The sequence below is a fragment of the Telmatherina bonti genome (genome assembly GCF_933228915.1).
Source record: "Telmatherina bonti genome assembly, chromosome: 19".
Lineage (NCBI taxonomy): Eukaryota > Metazoa > Chordata > Actinopteri > Atheriniformes > Telmatherinidae > Telmatherina > Telmatherina bonti.
The window spans coordinates 31,770,626-31,791,529 of record NC_136617.1 but is presented as its reverse complement, the minus strand read 5'-3'; the positions used below and the strand labels follow the sequence as shown (position 1 = coordinate 31,791,529).

Here is a 20,904-nt window from a genome sequence, read left to right as displayed (position 1 = left end):
GAGATGGATCAAAGATGAATGAGTGATGATGCTTGAAATTCCCAGAGGTTTATTTTCAGTGTCAGAATTTTATTGCAGTGCTGTGTTGACTAGACGTCACAGAATACTGAGAGGGTTTGACTCAGATTGCCAAGCTGATTTCAGGCACTTTGCTTTAACTTTGGCGTGTACGTGAAGAGCCGGGTCGTTTGGGAGAGCATGCAGATTAACAGGCATGGTTAACACGATTTTACGCATACATTTACACAGAAGTCTGTACTTTTTTTAAACATTCTGCGAAGGATAAATGCATTAGACAAAAAGAAAATCAGTCTCATAAAAAAATAATCTAGGGGAGGACGGTCCTTTCACATGTCAGCACTTGTGGAGACCTGTGATAACCTGGGGTCCGAGTCTATCTCGAAGCGATAGTGGTAGCCCTCCCACACCTCCCTGCAGGCGTCCCGCATGTCATAGATCCGCTTCTTGATCCCCTTTCGGTTGAGGTAAAGCACAAAGAGGAAGACGAGGCCTACGAAGCCCAGGACAATGCCCAGGAAGACGTAAGAGGTCTGCAGAGCCAGGTCGGCTCCTGCGTCCCTCTGGTGGCATCCCAGAGTCAGCGTCCCCACACCAAGCATGGACGTGTTCCTCATGCTAGGTGGGAAGGCGCAGGTGAGGCTCTTTGCATCTCTAACACGATCCTGAGATCTGTTGAGCCACAGGGCGAAAGGTTCAATTCCACATGTGCACATGAAGGGGTTCTCCCCCAGCAGGAGATCGGCTCTAGGAAGGGAGTCCAGCTCCTCCATGCCCTCCTCGGTCACCGTCTTGAGGGAGTTGAGCGTGAGATCGAGCTCTTCCAGGTTCTCTAAACCAGAAAGGGTGGCGTTGTGGATCGCCACCAGGGAATTGTTGGATAGCTGGAGCCGCCGCAGGCTGCCCAGGTGCGAGAAAATGCGGGATGGCAAGTAGATGAGGCCGTTGTGGGACAGGTCCAGAACCCGCAACGTCTGCAAGGAGCTCCAGCGCAGAGATGTGGCCAAGTCCATCAGAGATGAGTGGTTGTAAAGGGCTCGGCTCAGGTTGAGCTCCCGCAGAGACTGGTTGAAGACGGTGAAGGCCTCGGGGTGAATTACAGCCAGCTGGTTGTTGCTCAGATCCAGAGATCGGAGGCGAAGGAGTCCGGCAAAGGTTTGGGATTCCACCTTAGAAATTCTAGGTTCAGAGAAAACACAGTGGGAGACAAATAACACTTCACAATTTTGCACCAAAGTCAGGATATTTCCGGACACAAAAACACTATATATATCAGAAAACAATAAATAAATCTGCCACTGACACAAACTGTGATCATTTTCACCAGTTTGTCTTGGATTTTCGTGACAAAAATGCAAAGAAGAAGAAGAGTCGTACCTGTTATTGCTCAGGGATAAGTTGGTCACGTTTTCCAGACCTCTAAAAGACTCCAAACCGAGTCGACTGATGTGATTCCCGGTGATAAACAGATTCCTGGTGTATCCAGGGATCCCAGTCGGGATACTCCGCAGCTCTTTGGACACGCATTTGACGGTGTGAGCCGCCTCGGAACACTCGCAGCGCGGCGGGCACGATGCGTAAACGGAGCCGAGGAGCGCGTAGAAAACCAGAGCTTGCATCAAATCCAGCATGTTGCAGAGAGAAAACCGAGAACAAACCGGAAAGAAACCATATAAAAAAGTGAAAAGTTGCGGCGTAGGGGCGAACAGAGGCATCCCTGTGGATGTTGGTGTCCCAGCTGGGAATGCGCCTTCAACTTCGCAGATCTGCAGAAAGTGTCGCCAGGAGGCAGGAACCGATTTCCATGAGAACAGAAGTGGGGGTCGCGCTGATCAGAGGGAGTGGTTAATCCTTTTTACTGTGGCAAAGCGGGGCGTCGCTTTCCCCCCTCCTCCTGGAACAATGAAAGTTAAGAAGGACCGTGGAGTAGTGCGATGATCTGCGGGGAGGAGCTTCTCTCATTCCCGGTCCGGATCCACATCTCTCCCTGCATGGCAGGAGGGATGGACGAGGAGGAGAGCAGAGGAGAAGCCAGCTCTCTTTCATCAACATCACCTGAGTCGGTTTTTAGAAAAGGAAATCTGGAATTTGTGTTTTGAAAAGAAAGCCAAAAATGTGTAAGATCTTCTCTGTTTCTTATGAAAACTGAGGTATCCTGTGGTGGTTCTGGTATTTTCAGCCATGCAGGTGTCATAAAGATGGGGGATGGGTGTTGACCCCCTTGGAAGTCATGAGGGACTGATTTTGTGGCATTATTCTTGACGTGTTACCCCTGATGGAATGACTTTTTGTTAGGAAATGTTTCTTCTTGAGGACTTTTGGGACTCCAATTTAAAAAAATGTTATTAGATGACAAAACGTCCCTCCTAGACAGTGCTAGACATAAAAATAACAAAAACAACATATAAATAGGCAATTATTCAAATTATTTGAAACATATAAAAGCAAATTAGATGATATCTATTTTTATTTATTTATTTGGTTTTGAATAAGTTACATTAAGTTGTGTCGTTGTTTTCAGAAGGTTGTTTTTTACTTTGAAAGACCTGTAAATGTAGTTTATAAGAAATAAGAAATTCTACAAAACACTAACAATGCATTAAAATCAATGTTATTTACTGATCGTGTTTAAAAGCAGATCTTTTAAGAAATAAATCACAGCTAACGTGTGGATTATCAGGAAGATTTTTCTGTGTGTAGAAAAATCATGACATCATGAATGATTCAAGTTAAGTTGTTTTTACAAGGACTGAAGTAGATTGAAAGATTTTAGTAAATAAACATGTTCTGTAATGTTTTTACAGCATATTTTTGGGAGACGACTTTTTGGTCCTCTAAGGAAGCAAAAGGTTTGTACATTTTAAACCTGACACTTTAAAAAAGAAAAAAACCCTAATAACACAGAAAATCAGTGTTGTTCCTCAGTGTTCGCAGTTTTTTTCCTTCCAACTGGGAAGGTAAAAAGAGACTTCCAAGGGTTAAATCTTCTGAAAGCCGTGGTGACCTGTAGGATAACGGCTCGGGAGACTTCAGCCACTTAACAATGGAGTTTGAAAGAAAAGATGTGTATTGACACATCTAAGGGTTACAAGATGCACTCTGTTCTGAGTGTATTTATAGAAACCAGAATCATCATCCCTCCTGCTGACAGCTTTGATGAAACACAGCAATCATGATTCAAAGAGGAAAAAAAAGAAATAGTCCCACACATTTCTACAATAATAAACATCTTTATTTGTATTGAAACTGTGAGTCATGAACACATCGAGTTCCTCGCAGGATTCCTAAAGTTCTCCATCGCCACATGAGCAGCATCAGAGGACATCTAAAGATGTAGTGAAATAGAAGAGTTCTGTTTGCAGATCAATGTTTCATATCTATATGTATGTATAGATATGGATAATGTGGCACTGATAATGGCAACCCAACTAATGTATTCGTCAGGACCTGCAGGTCTCCACAGTCTTGGAAGTGACTCCTGGATACAACAAGGCACTGCAGCAGGCAGCATCTAAAACTAAATCATTTCCACTCCATGCATGTATCCTAGCAGAGAACTGGTGCACTATTTTTCCTGCACATTTATCTATCTACAATATGCACACAGCTGGCTTATATTTGAAAAGCAGTAATATCGATGGCGTTAGATGATCTCCGAAGGCATTTGATAACTTAAACTATAAAAAAAATGACATTTTATATGCATTTAAGCAGAAATTTAACTGATGATTTTGTCATTAAACCAAATATTTTCAGCATATCCAAACATACAGAAACATAAAGAACATGCTGTTTAACTGCTTAAGGTATTCTAAGTGTTTCTCAAAGTTTTAAAAAGATCGATGTATGTGTCAAATTTTGTATTCTTATAGCTTACAAATACAATAATGACTTAAATTCTCAATTTTATTTCCAATTTTTAATGCTTTAAAAATAACAGTTGGTCTATACATGAAACAGGCTTGTTGCATCACACACAGATCCGGCCTGTTACAGTCTCATATTTTAATTATCACTAAAGATAATCAGCAATCATAAATGAGAAAACAAATAAGCAGCACTAAATATAGAAATCAACCTGTTTGCTCCAATAAAGAGCAGCTGATTATAATTCAAGAGGCCACAGCTGTGAATTTCCAAACAACTCGGACGTTTGCGTTGGTTTTCTTACATGCATGTAATTCACAATGCTGGCATGCAACTGCATGCTCACTCTGCGAACCGTGCAAACTCCTCCAGGCACGAGTCTGCCGCGCTGCCCAGCAGACCTGATATGCAAAGGCTGATCCAAAGAATTACAATAAATCTAAACAATTCAGCAGATAAGTTTCTAGCATGAGGCATAACTGTTTCATAAAGAGCACCTGATGTACACTTCAATGTGTGGTTGAGTATTTACAGGCAACAGAGGTGAGAAAGGTGAGAAGAGGCCACAGAAGATCTGCGACCAGAAGCCTGATGAGAAGAGCAAAGAGTAGAAAAACTGGCGTCGCTCGACTTCGCTCCACATTTAGAAGAGAAAACACTCGTTCCAGTCGCATCTACTTCAGATTATTGCAGGATGTTGAAGCTTCATCTGCAGCGGTGCGACGCCGCGGGAAGGGCAACGGGGGGATACGAGTCAGGGGTTGGCGAGCCTGAAAAAACCTGAGGATCCTGGCTACCTGCTGCTTCTGGCAGCACCGCAGACAAAGAAAGAGCTCAACATTTTTTTTCCTCTGTTTGCAAACAATGATGGGATTTGAGAGTGCTCACCACCGCCATGGCAACGGATTTGGAGTGCCAGCTATCGTGTGGATTTAACAACCATTAAACTACAAACACTACACACATAACGGAGCTGCGACGGAGGTCACGGTTAGGCACTGACTTTTTTTTCCCCACTTCGCCTTCTCCTACATTTGGCCCCTGCAGAAAACCAGATATTTACCACAGCCGCATTCACTGTGGTGCTACATTCACTGCACCGATGCACCTGATGTTAGTACCAAGTAATGCATGTAGAACTTAGCACTGAGAAAATATTTCTTTTAGAAGATGAAGACTGGTTCATATATAGACATACAGTGTAAAAACGCACAAAAATATCTTCTGTTCTTGTGTTTCTGGATCTTAACTGCAGTACTGTGGAAGAGCTACTTCAGATCAAGCACGAGACGCAATGAACTCTTCAGAAAGGCAAAATGTTTGTGGTCCTCGGTAGAAAAATCTGAAAGCACTGAATCGGGGGGGGATTACACTCCCAATCGATTAGAAATCTGAAAGCTAGGCATGAGCGTGTTTCAGGTGTCAGAAAAGATGAATCTAAACGGAGCTCCATCGCTGAGGTGTTGCAGTTTCAACGCTGCAGTCATGTCAGCGACAAACCACAGTCGTGTCTTAACATTCCTCTCTTAGAGGTGAGCAGTCTGTCAACAGATAACAGGTATCAACACCGTGTCACATCCCCTCCCCTCCCCATGCCGTTTCCAATGCTGGAGTCACACGTCCTTCATCTCTACGGGAGGAGGAGGAGGGTTTCACCGTGTCCTTATCCTGCCTCGATGGGTCACCGGAGGTTGATGGCCATGGCCACTGTGAGGACGATGCCCATGAGCATCATGAAAGGCAGCCAGGTCTTCAGAAAGCCTGAACAGCTGGAGAGAAACGTGGGAAGAAAGGAGAGGAAAAACATTTGTGTACTGAAACATGATCCATTTTAAGGACAAAGTCAAAGAAATGTTAATTAGAAAATATAAATTTAAATGAACGTATGTAAACCAACATGATAAATAGGTACATAAAGCTATACTTCTAATAAGACTGATTGTATGTAAGTATATACACACGTGTGGGGGTATGTACAACTGCAAGTTTATATGTGGGTGTAGGATGTGGGTATGTACATAAATATATGTGCATAATCAGGTATTTAAGTATAAATATATAGATAGGTGTATAACCACCTATAAAGGTATATATGTCATTGTTTTGTCTCTGTGAGTGTATGTGGGTATTTATATGTGTATTTATGTATGTATATATGCAGATGTGTACATGAGTTTTATGTGTACAAGTCTATATTTATTATTTTTTGCATTTAGTTATTTCTTTTTATTTATTATTATTTTATTTCTTTTTATTTTCCATAAAAAAAAGAAGAAAGGAAAAAAGACTATTTCAGGGATCATTTTAACAACTGGGAGGAAGAAAAGATTATAATTGTAAGGGGGGGGGATACATAAGCATGGCTTCATCCTGCTCCTTTTCGAACTCTATAATTGCTACTTTTTTAACCTGTTGACTAAATTGTGTTATTTTTGTCTGAAATAAAGAAATATCTATCTATCTAGATGTTAAAACAGATAAACAAAAAAAAACTCTCTTCCTTTCATATAAAATTTAAAATGCTTTCTGGTGCTACAGGCTCATGCCATCCTTAACCCGGTGCTTGTTGTAAAAATGGCAGCAGGAAAGAAATACTAAGCAGGTGTGGAAAAAGATTAAAGTAATTTCTTTATTTATATTGCACCTGTCAAAAATAACTGCAACTCAAAAGTGTTGAAAAACAAAAGGAGAACGGTTTTCAAACATTATAAAAGTCATAAAACAACAGAAACACTGAAAGTTAAACAAAAATGTATTAGTAAATTGAGTTAAACAGTTTACAATCTTATCTGAAAAGGTGAGAAAGTAGATATATTAAAATGAAAAAACTCGAAAATGCAGCTAAGATGCATGACAAACTTAGACCCGAGCAAGGCTTAGGTATACCTGTTGTTAAAAAAAAGGAAAAGTTTTAGGCTTAATATTAAAGGGATACCACGTAACATTTGACCTAAACATAATGTGAGTAATAATGGATGATTTCTGGGTCATTATGCAGGGCTTGGTGCATTTTGGCACTCAGAGGAGGCTGCTTTCTTCAAAAAACACACATTATAACTTTGCAGAAGCAGATCCGTGTCTCATGGGATCATGTGACCTGAAGCGCTTTCCTTTACGGTTTCCCCCAAAAAACACAGAGGGCTCCACTTTCTGCTACTTTTTCCTCTTCCAATGAAAGTTTGTCATAGAATACAATATAAAGGTCAAAACGGTGTCCGAAGAGGCCCGAAAGAGAAAGCAGTAATAGGATCGCTCCAGTAGAAAAGGCACAAGTTGAATTTGCCAAAGAATTCACTTGTTGGAGTCAGATGAAAGAACAGTATGCAGTATTATCCAAAGACCGTATATGAAAGATGGACGAGGCTCCGGCGGTTAAAGTGAAGCCTGGGCGGAAGTGCATAAAACTGCAGTTCCCCCTTCATCCACTAGGGGCTGCAAAACAGAGCGAATCCCCATAGACTCCCATGTTAAAAAGACCAACTTTACAGCAGAAATAAACATGTTTACAGCCTGGTACAAAAATCCATTTTAGGTTTAATAGGTCAGGTTCTGCCCATCTTTTTATAAACAGTCTATGGTATTTTCACACTGCTAGGTTAGCTTTTCGCCTGTTGTGTAAATGTATCAAAATGTAATGAGATTTTTCACATATCTCAGCAAGCGTTTATTCAAAACAACGGCAGTAAGAGCCAGGTGAACTGCAAAAAGTTGCAGTATACATCTGTGTCTTTATGTTGCTGTTCAGTAAAATCTAAAGGCGGCTAGCTGAAGCCTGGATCTTGATCATGTATACATGCAAAACAAATATCTAATCATTATTAGATTCTGGAAAGGGTCGTGTAAACACTATAATCTGATTATGCTTTATCAAATAATAGCAGTTATCTAACTTAATGAGAAATTGCATAAAAATAATGACATTTCTTCCAAATACAAGTAGTGCATGAAATCTGATTGGTTCAATTTTTATACATCCTCATGTGCAAAAAACTGTGTTGCTAAAGTCTTTTCAAGATCTTCTGTTTAAAAATGGAAGTAAAAATGTGAGCATAACAAGACAAACACAGAATCACATGCTGTGGAGGAAAGTGATGCATAAATGAAGTAAACAATTCAGATTTTGCAGGCTTGTTAGCCTCGACATTAGCATGTAATACTAAGCACACAGAGATGTTTAAATGTTTAAAGACAGAAAGTTTGAAATGCAACAAGTGGTTGCATCTTTATCTACACAGGTACTTTGGAAGAAATCTTATAACAGACTGGAAAATGTAGATCAGGGTTATTTAAATCACAGCTCTTATCTGATAACTTATGAGTGAGGAAATGTAATTTTTCCAGTTTATCCTCATCAGAACTCTTGCAGCAGCATTTTGGATCAGCTGGAGGTTGTTCACAGTAGCTTCATGACAACCAGCTAAAAAAGCACTGCAGCAATCCAGTGTGAAAGAGAAAAATGCAGTTTGTTTTATTTATTTATTTTTTTTGCATCACTATGACACAAAATCTTTTAAATATTTGCAAGTGAAGTTAACATACAAAAATCAGGGCTAATAATATAATATTTAATGACAAGCCAGATTAAATGCAAACTCTCAGGGCATAAATCCAGGAGGGGGATCAAGTAATGCTGTATGAATGTCTTGTCCAATTTTAAAGTTGGATCAGAATTTTAAATTAGTTTTCATCAACATTTGGATTTTATTGAGGGCACTTAATGAAATACCTTGAGTTTAACCTAAATAGTCCTTCTGGTATGTACCAATACCTCCATTCTGTTGCTACAGTTCTTATAAAAAAATTTGTTTTATGATGAAAATGAAAGAAAACCAAGTGATTAAAAACAGTCACTTGCCTGATAAAGGGTTAAATAAAGTTTGTTGCTTCATGATGCATGTATCTTAATACACCACCAATTCCAGAATTTGCATAATGTACCAGTAAATAAAAACAGAATGCAAATATTTACAAATCTCATTGAGTCATATTTTATTCCAAAAGCAGATGTTAAAACAGATATTTAATCCTTTTATGGGAAATATTCGTTCACTGCGCATCTCTAAAAAGTAGCTCTAGGGTGGTGATGTGATGTTTACTATCCATTCTTCTTCTAACATCTGTCTGTAAACATCTGGGAAGTGAGGAGACCAGCTGCAGGAGTTTTAGGAGAGGAAGGTTGTCCCATTCCTGGGGGGAGTTTTCCACTTTACCTCAGACAAATTTTAATGATCTTTGGTCCTTAGAAGATGGTTTTATTTCCAGATCGTATTCACATATGGCTTCTTCTTTGCATAATAAAGCTTTAACCTGCATTTATAAGTTTTATGGTGGACTGTGTTCGCTGACAGTGATTTCTAGGAGTGTTCTTGAGCCCATGCAGTGATTTCCAGTAGAGACTCCCAATAACCCCGGTTGCAGCCTGGAGAATGGGGTGGGGCTGGATATTGGGCAGAGTTGGATGTCAAATGGGCGTGGGGTTAGGGTTAGGGTTAATCCAATCCAAATGTTGAGGTCTAGCCACACCTCATTCTCCAGTCTGCAGCCAAGACCCTCTGGAGAATCCTGCCTGTATTCAATACAGAGCTGATTGAGAAAGCTCCACTTGTCGTCTTTTGTTGCCCCAATGGAACTTTTTGGAAATGTGATGCTGCCATCAAATTCAAAATGTGCTCATATCTTCCATGAAATGCTAAAATGTCTCAGTTTCAACATCTGATATGTTGTTCTATTGACAATAACATATGTGTTGATGAGATTTGCAATTCACTATATTGTTTTTTTATTTACATTTTACAGTGTCACAACCTTTTTGGAATTGGGGTGGTAAGAGAATTCCTCAAAACTTTCTACTGTACAGTACAGTGGCTACCGAGGGAAGTGATTTACTGAATATGCAGTCCTTTCTGATGACACCACCATCCATAGGCCTTCTGTAAGAATGTCCTATATACACTTGTAACAGTTCCCAAGAATCAGGGCGCTCTCTTTCTCATGTCCTGAGCAAACAGGTTCAAGATGAACCTGTGAAATTGTGCCTGAGCCCCTGGGAGCCCACTGAGGAACCTCGTTCACAGGCTTCAGCCCTACTTCCTACACTGGCTTTGAAAAGAGCAACGGGGCATTTTCAGGCTCATGTTGCATCTGCTTCTGAGATGATTTTGGGCATGCGTGTCGTCTAGCACGGAAAATACAAATATGGGTAAAGAGGTGGAGCTGAGAGGGGGGCTGTGAGCGTCATGGTGGATGACTGACATCTACTGAACTCTGACCTGCCTGCAGCTAAGAGCTAACTCAGAGCTAACCAGATAACGGAGGTCAGCAGGCTAAAGCTAAGTCACGTTGTTAACCGGCAAAAAAACGTGTTTTACTGCGTACTTCTTACTTAAAGCAGGAAATTGGGTACCTGTCAATCAAAAGGAGATGTCACTAAATGGGCCGAATTTCGAGATTAAATTACTTTAAACAGGTGAGTTAGAAAAAAATTCACTCCCCCCACAGTTTTTATGAAGGCAAACTTGACCTATTAAACCTAAAATGGATTTTTCAACCAGTCTGTAAACATGTTTATTTCTGCTGTGAAGTTGTTCTTTTTAACATGGGAGTCTATGGGGATTTGCTCTGTTTTGCAGCCCCTAGTGGATGAAGGAGGAACTGCAGTTTTATGCACTTCCACATAGGCTTCACTTTTAACCGCCAGTGTATGCCGCTTGGTGTTTACCTACAATACAACACTACGCCAAACGCAGTATGTGACTTTTTTGTAGTCTGCTTCTTGTATTTGGTCCGCTTAAAGCGAACAGAGACCTGCGTTTGTAGACGGACCAAGTTCGCTTCTTTAATGTGAATCACAATTTGTTTGGGACGTTCACATTTCTCCAAACAAAGCAGACTTTCCGAGTGAACAGGCTAGAATTTGAACCAAAAAGGCTGATGTGAACGTGCCGTAAAAGCACCGAGGGGGCGCCAGCTGCATCCTTTCCTCAAGAGAGGCGTGGATTAGGAGTGGACAGGCACCGCTAAAAACAGTTCGTTTACAGTAGAGCTCAGCAGAGAGACTTTTGGAACGGCTAAAATTAGGGACCAAGGCAGAATTTAGGTTGATAACCTTTGAAAACAACGTTATTGGATCCCTCATAACAATATAAAATTGTTGTGTAATATGGGACATTTATGACCATGTCAATGTCTTAAAAGGTTTAAGATGGTTAAAATACTTTTTTGAAATATCTTTTTAAAAAAATTACTTGTTTTCTTCGTAACATTCCAACAAGATCAAGTTATTCATTTAGCAAATGAAGATGATGTACCTCAGCCCTTAAACCGCTGCCTTTCCCACTGTGAAATGTACTGAGACTATTGATTTCCTCTCAGATCCTTCTACAGTGAAGCAGCTATCTTTTCCTTACCTGACATGTTTTCCATGGATGAGAGCGAGCAGACAGAGGTTAACCATGTTCCAGGAGGTGCTGTTTTCATATCGCATCAGATTCAGAGCCATGGCAACGTGTGAGTGACAGTTGTCACAGCACAGGTTGTGCTTGGGGAAGCAAAACAAAACAAAAAAAGGACAAATGAATTGTTTTTTTTCTTTTCCAGAAAGTTAATAAAACTCTGGTTTCCAAGATGTTTGGTTACCATCCTGTGCTTATACTCCTCTGAGGCATCATGCACTGCAGTGTCCCAGGCATTCGAGCCACTGGCGTAGACTTTGCTGACATCAAGCATCCAGTACCTGCATAGACAGGAAAAAAATCTTTATTGTTGTGTTGGACGACTACGAAGAGAAGCTGGTTTTCATTATTTTTCTTTTGCGTTATTTTCACTGAAAGATCTTTATTTGCTTACTTTGTCGGTCTTCCAAAAGCCATGTTATCCTCCTGATAAATAAAAGAAATATTAGTTTTAGTTATCAATTTAGCTTCTTTTAGTTTTTTCAATTAGCTTTTTTATTGATCTGATTTACTACTAGTTTGTTATGATTGACTCGCTCTCCTTGCACACTAAAGGTAGGGCTGGGCAACATGACCTCAAATCATTGTCACGATTAATTGATCAGGTTACTTTAATTACCATTAATTAGCAATTATTTCAGTATCATTTCCATCCTCATAGCTAAATGGAATTGTTTGTTGCAAATATTTTCATTTTGGATGATATGGATAACACACAAAACACATAAAATAAATATATATGGACATTTAGTATGATTTTAATAAAATGTATTAACTTAAATAATTTACATATGCAAGATTACATAGATTAGTAGCTCTAAATGTCGGCTTTGATTAGTTTTACAAACCTAACTCCATCTCCCTCAACCAACATGTCCTGTCTTTCCAGTGGATCAATGCAGGCATGAATAGCTCAATAGGAATATTTGTTTACAAACAATAACTTTGTTTTTTTTCCCCCCCAATTTATCAGTTAATGTCTATCTTTAAAGTTTAACTACTTTTTGTGTTTTAATTCATTTTTACTCATTTTATCTGAATAAAAAAGCATGTTGTTTAATTATAACATAGTTTATATTACTAGCAGCATTAAACAGCCAATGACATTTTCAATTAAACGAATTGGCTCTCATTCACCAATATTTTCTGAAAAATCTTCTTAAATTTGTTCTTAAGTTGTTTTTCTTTTCTTTTTTTTATACAAAAACTCTCAGTTGGATTCACTAACATGTTTACTGACTGCAAAATTGTTCAAATTTTTTGTCTTCGATGGGTGAATGTCCATCATTCTACATGTTAAAATGAAATACCAATTGACGCTAATTTGCACCTGAAAGCCCATAAAAAGGCATGAAGACAGAGACCTCGGCAAGACAGAAACATATTGTCAAAAGAATAGATGAAAATAACTAATGACAATAAAATACTTAGTTATAAATCATTACACAATGAAATTCAAATAATTTAAAGTTAGTTTCCTGGACATGTGGGTCTGACCCCATGAGTACATCAGGATGTACATCCAGAAAAAAAGGGGGAAGTGGTACAATGTGGAATCAATTTTAACTACACAGGCAACTCTACCATTTACAGTTCACAATGCAAATAAACTCCTGTTGCAATAAATGTTCATCACTAAAGACCAGCAGGTGGATCTGGAGTCACAGGTGAGATGGACGTATACATAAAACGATATTATGGCTGTTGTTGGACATGCTTTTATGTCTTGTTTTTAAATGAATGAAAAATTGCTTAATTTCCCCCCCCGAGGGAAAAAGTAAGTAAAAATTATCTACAAAATCTTACCATTTATCATAAACAACATAATGTTTTATAAATAACACAAAAATCTGACTTAGAACATTGCTGTATTTTTTTAAATTTATTTAATTGAATTCTAATAGACTGAAAAGAAGTTAAGCAGAACATTAAATTAGTCCAGATTAATACCCAGACCTTCGCAAAAGTACTCCTGAGTGTTTGTGGGATTTATTTTTACACAAGTCGGATTTAAGAACAAACTGATAGTAAACTGGTGAATGAGGCTGATAAATTTAATCTTCATTCTTGTGAAAGCCCTTATGTTCAAGTGTTTGTTAAGCCTTCAGTCTAACTTATCCTATTAATTTAATTGTATAAAAGTACATCTGCACTGTGCTATAATACAGCTGCACATGTTTCACCACACAGGCAATGCTATTTTCTCAAACTTGCCAAGTTTAAGTATTCCAGCACCACAGTCATTACTCACTGAGACAAAGTATGGCCCAGCAAAGTCCCGGATCACTCCAGTGGAAGTGCAGATTCCCATGTGACCAATGAATGGAAACAGCCATCTGAATAAGAAACAAAGACAAACAAATCCACCTTTGTTTTTTGGTTTAACTAAAAAGACTGACAAATATATACGTAAAATTCTCACAAATGCCAGCCAGTGTGGGTGGATTACATATTATGTTGGGATGCAGAACTCTGAAAAATGATCAACATAACTGCAGCACATGTAACACAATTTCAACTAATCTGATTAACAATTTAAGATTTTTTTTCCCCCATATTAAATAAATTCTTTTCGGGCTTTGGAGAACTTTCCTTTTATGATCATTAATAATTAACTTTTTTTTAAAAACCAACCTTGTTAAAAAAAAAATTGGAAAACATTTTGTTAGACGCTTAAATACATGGTTTTATTGTATAGAAAGCAGAAGCAATTGGAGCTAAAGTTTCTATACAGTCTTAAGGGCAAATACAAATGAGTTTGGATTAATTTGTTGCGTGACAAAAATAAATAAATACATACTTTACAGAAAATTGATATTGTATTATGAAAGCTTTAAGCCTATGTGACCGAGGGGCACAAATTCCCGTTTAACCTGTTGTTTTATTTTGTTTCGTTTCATTTAGTTATTGTTTTATTTAAACTTCCTGTTAATTATCGACCTTTTTATTGTATCATTTACAAACCGAAATTCATTTACAATTAAACTTAAAGTCATTCGACAGACTGCAGTCATACTGGCAGCTCTAAATGTTACATGAACGACATCAGAGTTTGTTTTTTTTTTTTAAAACACATCTTTTCTAAGAATTCAGCAACAGGATGGGGATCTTTGTGTGCTAGCTGGCTAAGCTAAGTAAAACGTCTCAGTGCGCGAGCTCTTCAACTGCAACACCAACGGTCATAACTCACGATAAAACGGGGATGGGTGTCCAGACTATACAATAAGGATAGCGACTGATATCCGGATTTATTTTTTCAGACGCTATATGATAATTCTTCATGGTGTCTTTTTCAACAACATCCGCCATCACCAGCAGTGGAGCGTCAACTTAATTCGTCCCATTTGTGGCTGTGTCAAGCTGCCTGAACACCCACAGCACAAAGCCGGAAAATGAACTTATTGTGTTAAAAAATAAAACTCAGAAAGGGCTCGATTTTTTTTAAATTACCACGACTGTTCCCAATATGCAGAAGAAATTTAAAGAAAATATCATAGTATTTTGTAAATATATTTATTTTGTGTGCCCTGCATGGGTTAATCATACTGTGAGTAGCCTTAAAATATGTGATACTTTGAAAAGAATAATCACATTTCTGCTCTCTGTTTTATGTAACTTGACAGTTTTGCAGAAGCTTCCGGCATCTAAGAGCCAGCACGATGAATAAATCCTTCCCTTAACAGCTCTACATCTATTATATAGCGCTACTACCCAGAGCCGGATAAAAAGTTCACAGGCCCCTGGGCCCAGAATGTTCCAGGTGCCCCCTTCCCAACCGCAACATTGTGAAAATTTTGAATGAGAAACTGTGAAACGACATTTCTAGCATCTCTTAGCCAATGTTACCACTAGGCTACCACTACCACTAGACTAGACACTGTGGTGTAACTATTTGGCTTTTATGTACATTTTGTTTTATGTCCAATAAGCTGGTGTTTACCCTATATGGGCCCCAATTGGTCGTGGGCCCCTGGGCCTGTGCCCGTAATGCCCATTGGATAATCCAGACTAGCCAACCTCTTAAGGCCCAAGATGTTATTTGTTTTTTGTTGTTGTTGTTAGTGGTGGTGGTTTTTTGTTTGTTTGTTTAATTGTTTTTTTGTTTTTTGTTGTCTTTTTTGGCATGGATTTTCTGTTTCACCTTGTTATTTAGGCTTGTTTGAACCCAATTAGAATAAAATCAAAGGATCATGTTTTGATGTTATGTACGTTTAGGGAAAAATAATGTCCAAATATGTGAAGTTGTGGACATAAGAGCTAAAAAAGTGTTGTCCACGTACGTGGCCACTAAGCCACAAGACTCTTTTTATATTTAGTTGTTCATTTAAGTGGAAAATAACAAATCTTGTTCCTAAAATTGTTTAATTTTTCATCTGCCAGTTTACACATATTGAAAGTCTTTTGAAATGTAACCATTTAGCATCACCACAATGTTCAAATTTAGATTTCCAAGATTTATTTAACAGTATTTAGAACCATTTCTGCAGGGATCTAATATTGTAGCAATGCATTCAGGGTTTTATATTCTGCTGCACTTATATAATTTGTAAATAATTAAGTGTTTTTAAAACAGTAATCCTACTAAACATACCATTTTTTAGTCTCATAGCAAATATGTCCAGACAACAACCAGTAAATATCTTGAACAGCAAAAATATACTATTCCTAAATAATTCATCTGATTTCATTCAGTCACCAGGCTGCCAACTGCCTTTCACGTAAAAGTTTCCTGGATTTTTTATTTTTTTAAAGTCTTTCCTCATAAGAGAGCATGTTTGTATTTTTACACAGTTTATTTTCCCTTTTAAACATTGCTAAATTTGAAAGGAACAAACATTTGTGGGATGAGCAGCAGAGTTGAGTGTGTGGGTTGTGCCACTGAAAAACTGCCCACAGCTGATGATTGATGTGATCTTTGATGTGGTTTACTGGATTGGGTCTTTGAAGTCCGGAGAAATATACTGGCATTTAACAATTTATTCATTTAACAAAGAAGATACGCAGGAGCACATGAAAGAAACATACACAGCTGTAACATCCTGGAACCTCCTCCTCATGCTGGTCACCAGTAGATGATACACTGCTGTGGTATGATATCCCATTCTTCAACATATGTCCCAAGCCAGCTGATGTGGGTGTGTTGGTCACGTTGGCGTGAACGGCAGAATAAGATGATCTTATGTTTGTTCAGTGCGGCAGGTCATTCCATCTCCTCTAAAATTGTGGAGGTAGTCTGTGGTAAACTCTAATACTACTGAGGCCTCTGTTAAATAAATATATGAATAAATTCCCAACATGTGGTTTTAGACTTCAATATGACAATACAATAAACAATATCAAACAAGAGACAGTGGCAGACAAAGCTTATTGACACTTAAAAATTTCATATGGGTGCAAACCATACTATATACTCAACTTGGCTGCACCATTTAAAAAGGGAAATATAGAGGTTTTCCAATGGTGTACGATTTTTTCCCCAAAAAGCATTGTGACACTAAAGAAATAATCCACAAAACACATGTTCATTGTACTTTTGTATGTGCAGCCATTGTTAATATCCATATGTTGAGTCCTAACAGAAATACTTTCATGATATTGTAAGTAGTTTCTGCTGAAACAAAGCTTCTTTTAATGCTGGCACACGGAGAACGCTCTAGTTAAGCTGAGGGTTCTCGCTATTGAAGTTATTATCTGCAGTAAAGGTGGAAAAGGAAACAGACAAGAACCCAAGAGATCTGCCACAGCTCTGCGTACTCCACACTGCTTCCCATGAGATGTGAGAGGTGATAAAGTGTGCGAAGGGCAAAAACAAACGACTCAGCAAAAGCAGGCAGACGTTGATAAACGAAGGGATACTGGGAGCTGGGGGAATTTGGTGGCAAAATGCCACCTCGATATCTGGCTGAATCGTCCAACCCAATTAGGCCGGAAGATGTGCTGCCTTAGGGACTGAAATTCATGACATGTTATCTTTTTTCAGTCAAAGGTTTGAAAAGCAAAATGTCAAGTGTCTGCAGGGCTTCTGTTAGGCTCTTTGGAAATGGGAATGAAGTGATGGTCTAGTCGTGCACTTTAAGAAACAGAACGGTTTAGTAAAAGGCTACAGAAGGTAAAAGTTGTCATTTTTATTCAATCATAGAGTCTGATTGAAAAAAAACATAAAACACCCAATAAAGGTGGTATTTTAAAGCTGTAAGCTGGTCAATGCAGTCAACAGTCTATAAAAGGATAGTTAAACTTGAAGTTTCCATTCGTCCATTGATTGAGTATAAACCACTGAAACTGTGGTATTGGTTTTCCATTAAAAAGATTAAAGAGACAGCCACAGGATCTCTTGTGTATTATCTGACTCTCATCACTCCAAGCTAATAGTTTATTTTCATGTAATCAACTCAACTTTATTTGGGAACTTTAAGCAACGCAGCAAAGCACACACTGGATAAAGATAAAATGCATAGAGGCTGTCACGGTTGTGTGGTGGAGGCGTGGACCCAAATGCAGGACGTGACGCAGGAATTCAGAACCTACACAGTTTTTCCAAGAACTGAAGCAAGACGATGCAGGTGGCATTATAAAACATGACTAACAAAATGAACCAGCAATGGGGAACAAAAAAACCAAGGGGTATAAATACTGACACACAGAACAAGAAACAGGTGAAATGGATGAAACCATCGAGACCAGGTGAATCTAATGAACAGGTCAAACAAGAAACAAGACAGGTGAACTAAACGGGGAAGACTACAAAACAAACCAGGAACTAAAGAGAACACGAAACATCCCATCATGACAGAGGCATGATACCAGTATTACCTGTTCATATGTTCAAACTGCAATAAAACCATCTTTGTTTTCACCAAACGGTTTCATGCCTTGTAGTTTTTGGAGTAAAATTGCAACACATAATGCACACATCATTATATTTTAAAGTTTATATGGGCAATGCTGGGTAGACAATGAGTTATACTGGGAGAGTAAAGCTAGACAGATAGCACCATTTAGCCAGTATATGACTTCAGCAATTATGAGGCCGACAACATGGAAGGTTTACATCAAAAGGTTACAAAATCATCTTAGTCCTTTACAATAATGTTGAGATTTCAGATGTTGTTGAATAAACAACATGATCTGAGCAAAGTGGATCATCAGATAACACCTCAAACTGCAAAAACAGATGGAAATGAGTAGCAAGCATTGGTGAATTCTCCAGAGAATTACCGGCTTTGAGAATACGTGAATTTTCACACGTTTTCTGGATGTTGCACAGAAAAGCTGGTTGAGTAAATACCTCACAAATTAATGCTTTATTAAGGCAGTATGAAAAATGAATCAATGGAGATTTCCACCTATTCATTTATGTTTTTATCCGTTTTCTACCCCTTATCCAGGACTGGGTCCCAATAGTTTTGTAATTAAACATTTTGAGCAGAAATCCAAACCAGATCATCTCTTGCTCTAATTCCCGAGTCCCCCGTTAGCTTCTTCCTGAGTAACATGTATGAAACTTCTCCAGTCAGAAGTGTCTAGAAGGTCCAAACCGCTTGCAGTGGAGTTGTAATCCTCCACGTAACGCCTGTAAACAGTTTAGGTTTTTAAAAAGGATCCTGCTGTAGGCCTTTCCGCTTGAAGAACACTTCTTCAGTACAAAAGAATGACTGGAGAACCATTTTAAATTCACCAGTGAATCCTGAACATTTGGAAAGACATTAATCTGACTTTGTGGCAAACCTAAATGAGCTTCAGAGCATAAAATTGGAAGACAAACATCAGATTAGTAAAGAAAACTTCCAGATTTGTACAAGAACCATCAGACGCTGTCACTGATGCAAATGGTTCCTTTGTAACATTGATGATATAAACATCTTTTCATGTTGTCAATAACAATAAAAACAATGTGAATTTCATCAAAATGATCTGATTTAACAAAACAATGTAAAACCGCATTTAATTCTGAATAAAGTGTTTCAGCTTCTGTGTACTGGAAATTCACTGTTGTCTGTAAATGTGACAAATAGCTGCAATGTTACATCATAGACAACATCAACAGTCCTGTTCTGTCTGCTGAAGGGACAATAACGTTTGCAAGAAGAAACGTCGCCCCCATGTGGACACCGAAGAGACATCTGGTCCACCTGTTCAGCTGCTAGTTGACACAGATAACTAACCAATCACATGCAGCACATGTAGACAACTTCCTGAAATGAAGGAAACCTCTTAAAGTTTAAACTGAGCATCAGAAAGAGGAAGAAAGGAGGTTTAAGTGAGTCTTGTTGATGTCACACTGGTTGATGATAAACAGACAACAGAAAGTCCAGTAAGAACTGGTTTTAACTAAGATATGCAGAAGATCATCTCTGAACACACAACACGTCCAGCCTGGAAAACGACCACAGCGGGTTCCCTCCTGTCAGTAAGAACAGGAAACTGAGGCTACAATTCACACAGACTCACCAGAACTGGACAATAGAAGATGGAGAAACGTTGCTGGTCTGATGAGTCTCCAGTTCAGCTCCACATTCACATGGTAGGATCAGAATCTGCTGGAAACATCATGACAACATGGATCCATCCTACCCTACATCAACAGTTCAGGCTCTTTATAACCAGTAGAGCATTGGTTAACCACCACAGCCTACCTGTGAGTGTTGCTGCTGACTACGTCCATCATGTAGCATCTTCTGATGGAAACTTCCAGCAGGATGACACACCGTACCACAAAGCTCACATCATCTCCAACTGGTTTCTTCAACATGACAATGAGTTCACTGCGTGTACTCTAATGGCCTCCACAGTCACCAGATCTCCATCCTATGGAGCAGGGATCAGATATTCTAAATTTGAGATGTAATGCAAACAAACAAGAATGAACTTAATGTAAAATAGATAGTTGGTTAATGTGTTAAATGTTCTAGCACAAACTTAGCTTTGTTGCCTTGATGTTTTAACTAAACTAGAATAAATCCTCCACCTGTGTGCAGTTCCATAACACCACAGCGCTGCCATCTCATAGTTTTCATGCAGGTCATTTTGGAAAATATGAAAAAAAAATGATTGAAAGCTTTAACTTTCACATATTTCATCATAAACTGCTTTTAAATACACTTTATAGCTGAAGTTCACATGTTATAGAGGGTTATAAATGTCATGTTTTTGTATATATTATATTATATTATATTATATTATATTATATTATATTATATTATATTATATTATATTATATTATATTATATTATATTATATTATATTATATTATATTATATTGTAGAATGACAGACTTTGACACCAGATTTGGACAGGATGGCGTTATTAAGGCAGACCAAAGCAAACAGCTAATAATACAGGACCTGAATTAGAAAAATCATAATTTTGAGTTTATTTGTCCTGACAGTTTCATCCTTGCCCAAAGAGTGACTCATTTTCTAATAAAATACATTATCTATCTCAGTCCTCCTGTGTCTTTATAAAGTAATTTAAGTCCATATGAAAGGTTTTGCTTTTATAACAATTTTCATTCATCAGATTGTCTGAAAATAAAGGGAATTGTTGAATACTACAGTCTTCATTCATA

General features: G+C 38.4%; 2 protein-coding genes across 2 annotated transcripts; both read right to left on the bottom strand.

Moving 5' to 3' along the window:
* Positions 1 to 347: 347 nt before the first annotated feature.
* Positions 348 to 1,721, bottom strand: tpbg1b (trophoblast glycoprotein 1b; the record flags this gene model as incomplete). Its single annotated transcript, XM_079258878.1, has 2 exons — positions 1,396 to 1,721; positions 348 to 1,197 (listed from the first exon to the last, which is right to left on the bottom strand). Exons 1-2 carry the CDS (start codon positions 1,647 to 1,649, stop codon positions 348 to 350), a joined length of 1,104 nt encoding a protein of 367 aa, XP_079115004.1. The 5' UTR covers positions 1,650 to 1,721.
* Positions 1,722 to 3,296: 1,575 nt separating this feature from the next.
* tmem222b (transmembrane protein 222b) lies at positions 3,297 to 14,666 on the bottom strand. Its single transcript, XM_079259327.1, has 6 exons — positions 14,527 to 14,666; positions 13,588 to 13,672; positions 11,731 to 11,762; positions 11,521 to 11,617; positions 11,292 to 11,422; positions 3,297 to 5,654 (listed from the first exon to the last, which is right to left on the bottom strand). The coding sequence occupies exons 1-6, from the start codon at positions 14,643 to 14,645 to the stop codon at positions 5,567 to 5,569; spliced, it is 552 nt and encodes a 183-aa protein (XP_079115453.1). The 5' UTR covers positions 14,646 to 14,666; the 3' UTR covers positions 3,297 to 5,566.
* Between the last annotated feature and the right edge of the window lie 6,238 nt (positions 14,667 to 20,904).

Coding starts and splice junctions, on each gene's coding strand:
- tmem222b (XM_079259327.1), bottom strand. CDS start 14,645: ATGGCGGATGTTGTTGAAAAAGACACCATGAAGAATTATCATATAGCG. Junction 11,763..13,587: donor CTGGGCCATACTTTGTCTCA/GTGAGTAATGAC, acceptor TTTATTTATCAG/GAGGATAACATGGCTTTTGG. Junction 11,618..11,730: donor GCTTTTGGAAGACCGACAAA/GTAAGCAAATAA, acceptor CTGTCTATGCAG/GTACTGGATGCTTGATGTCA.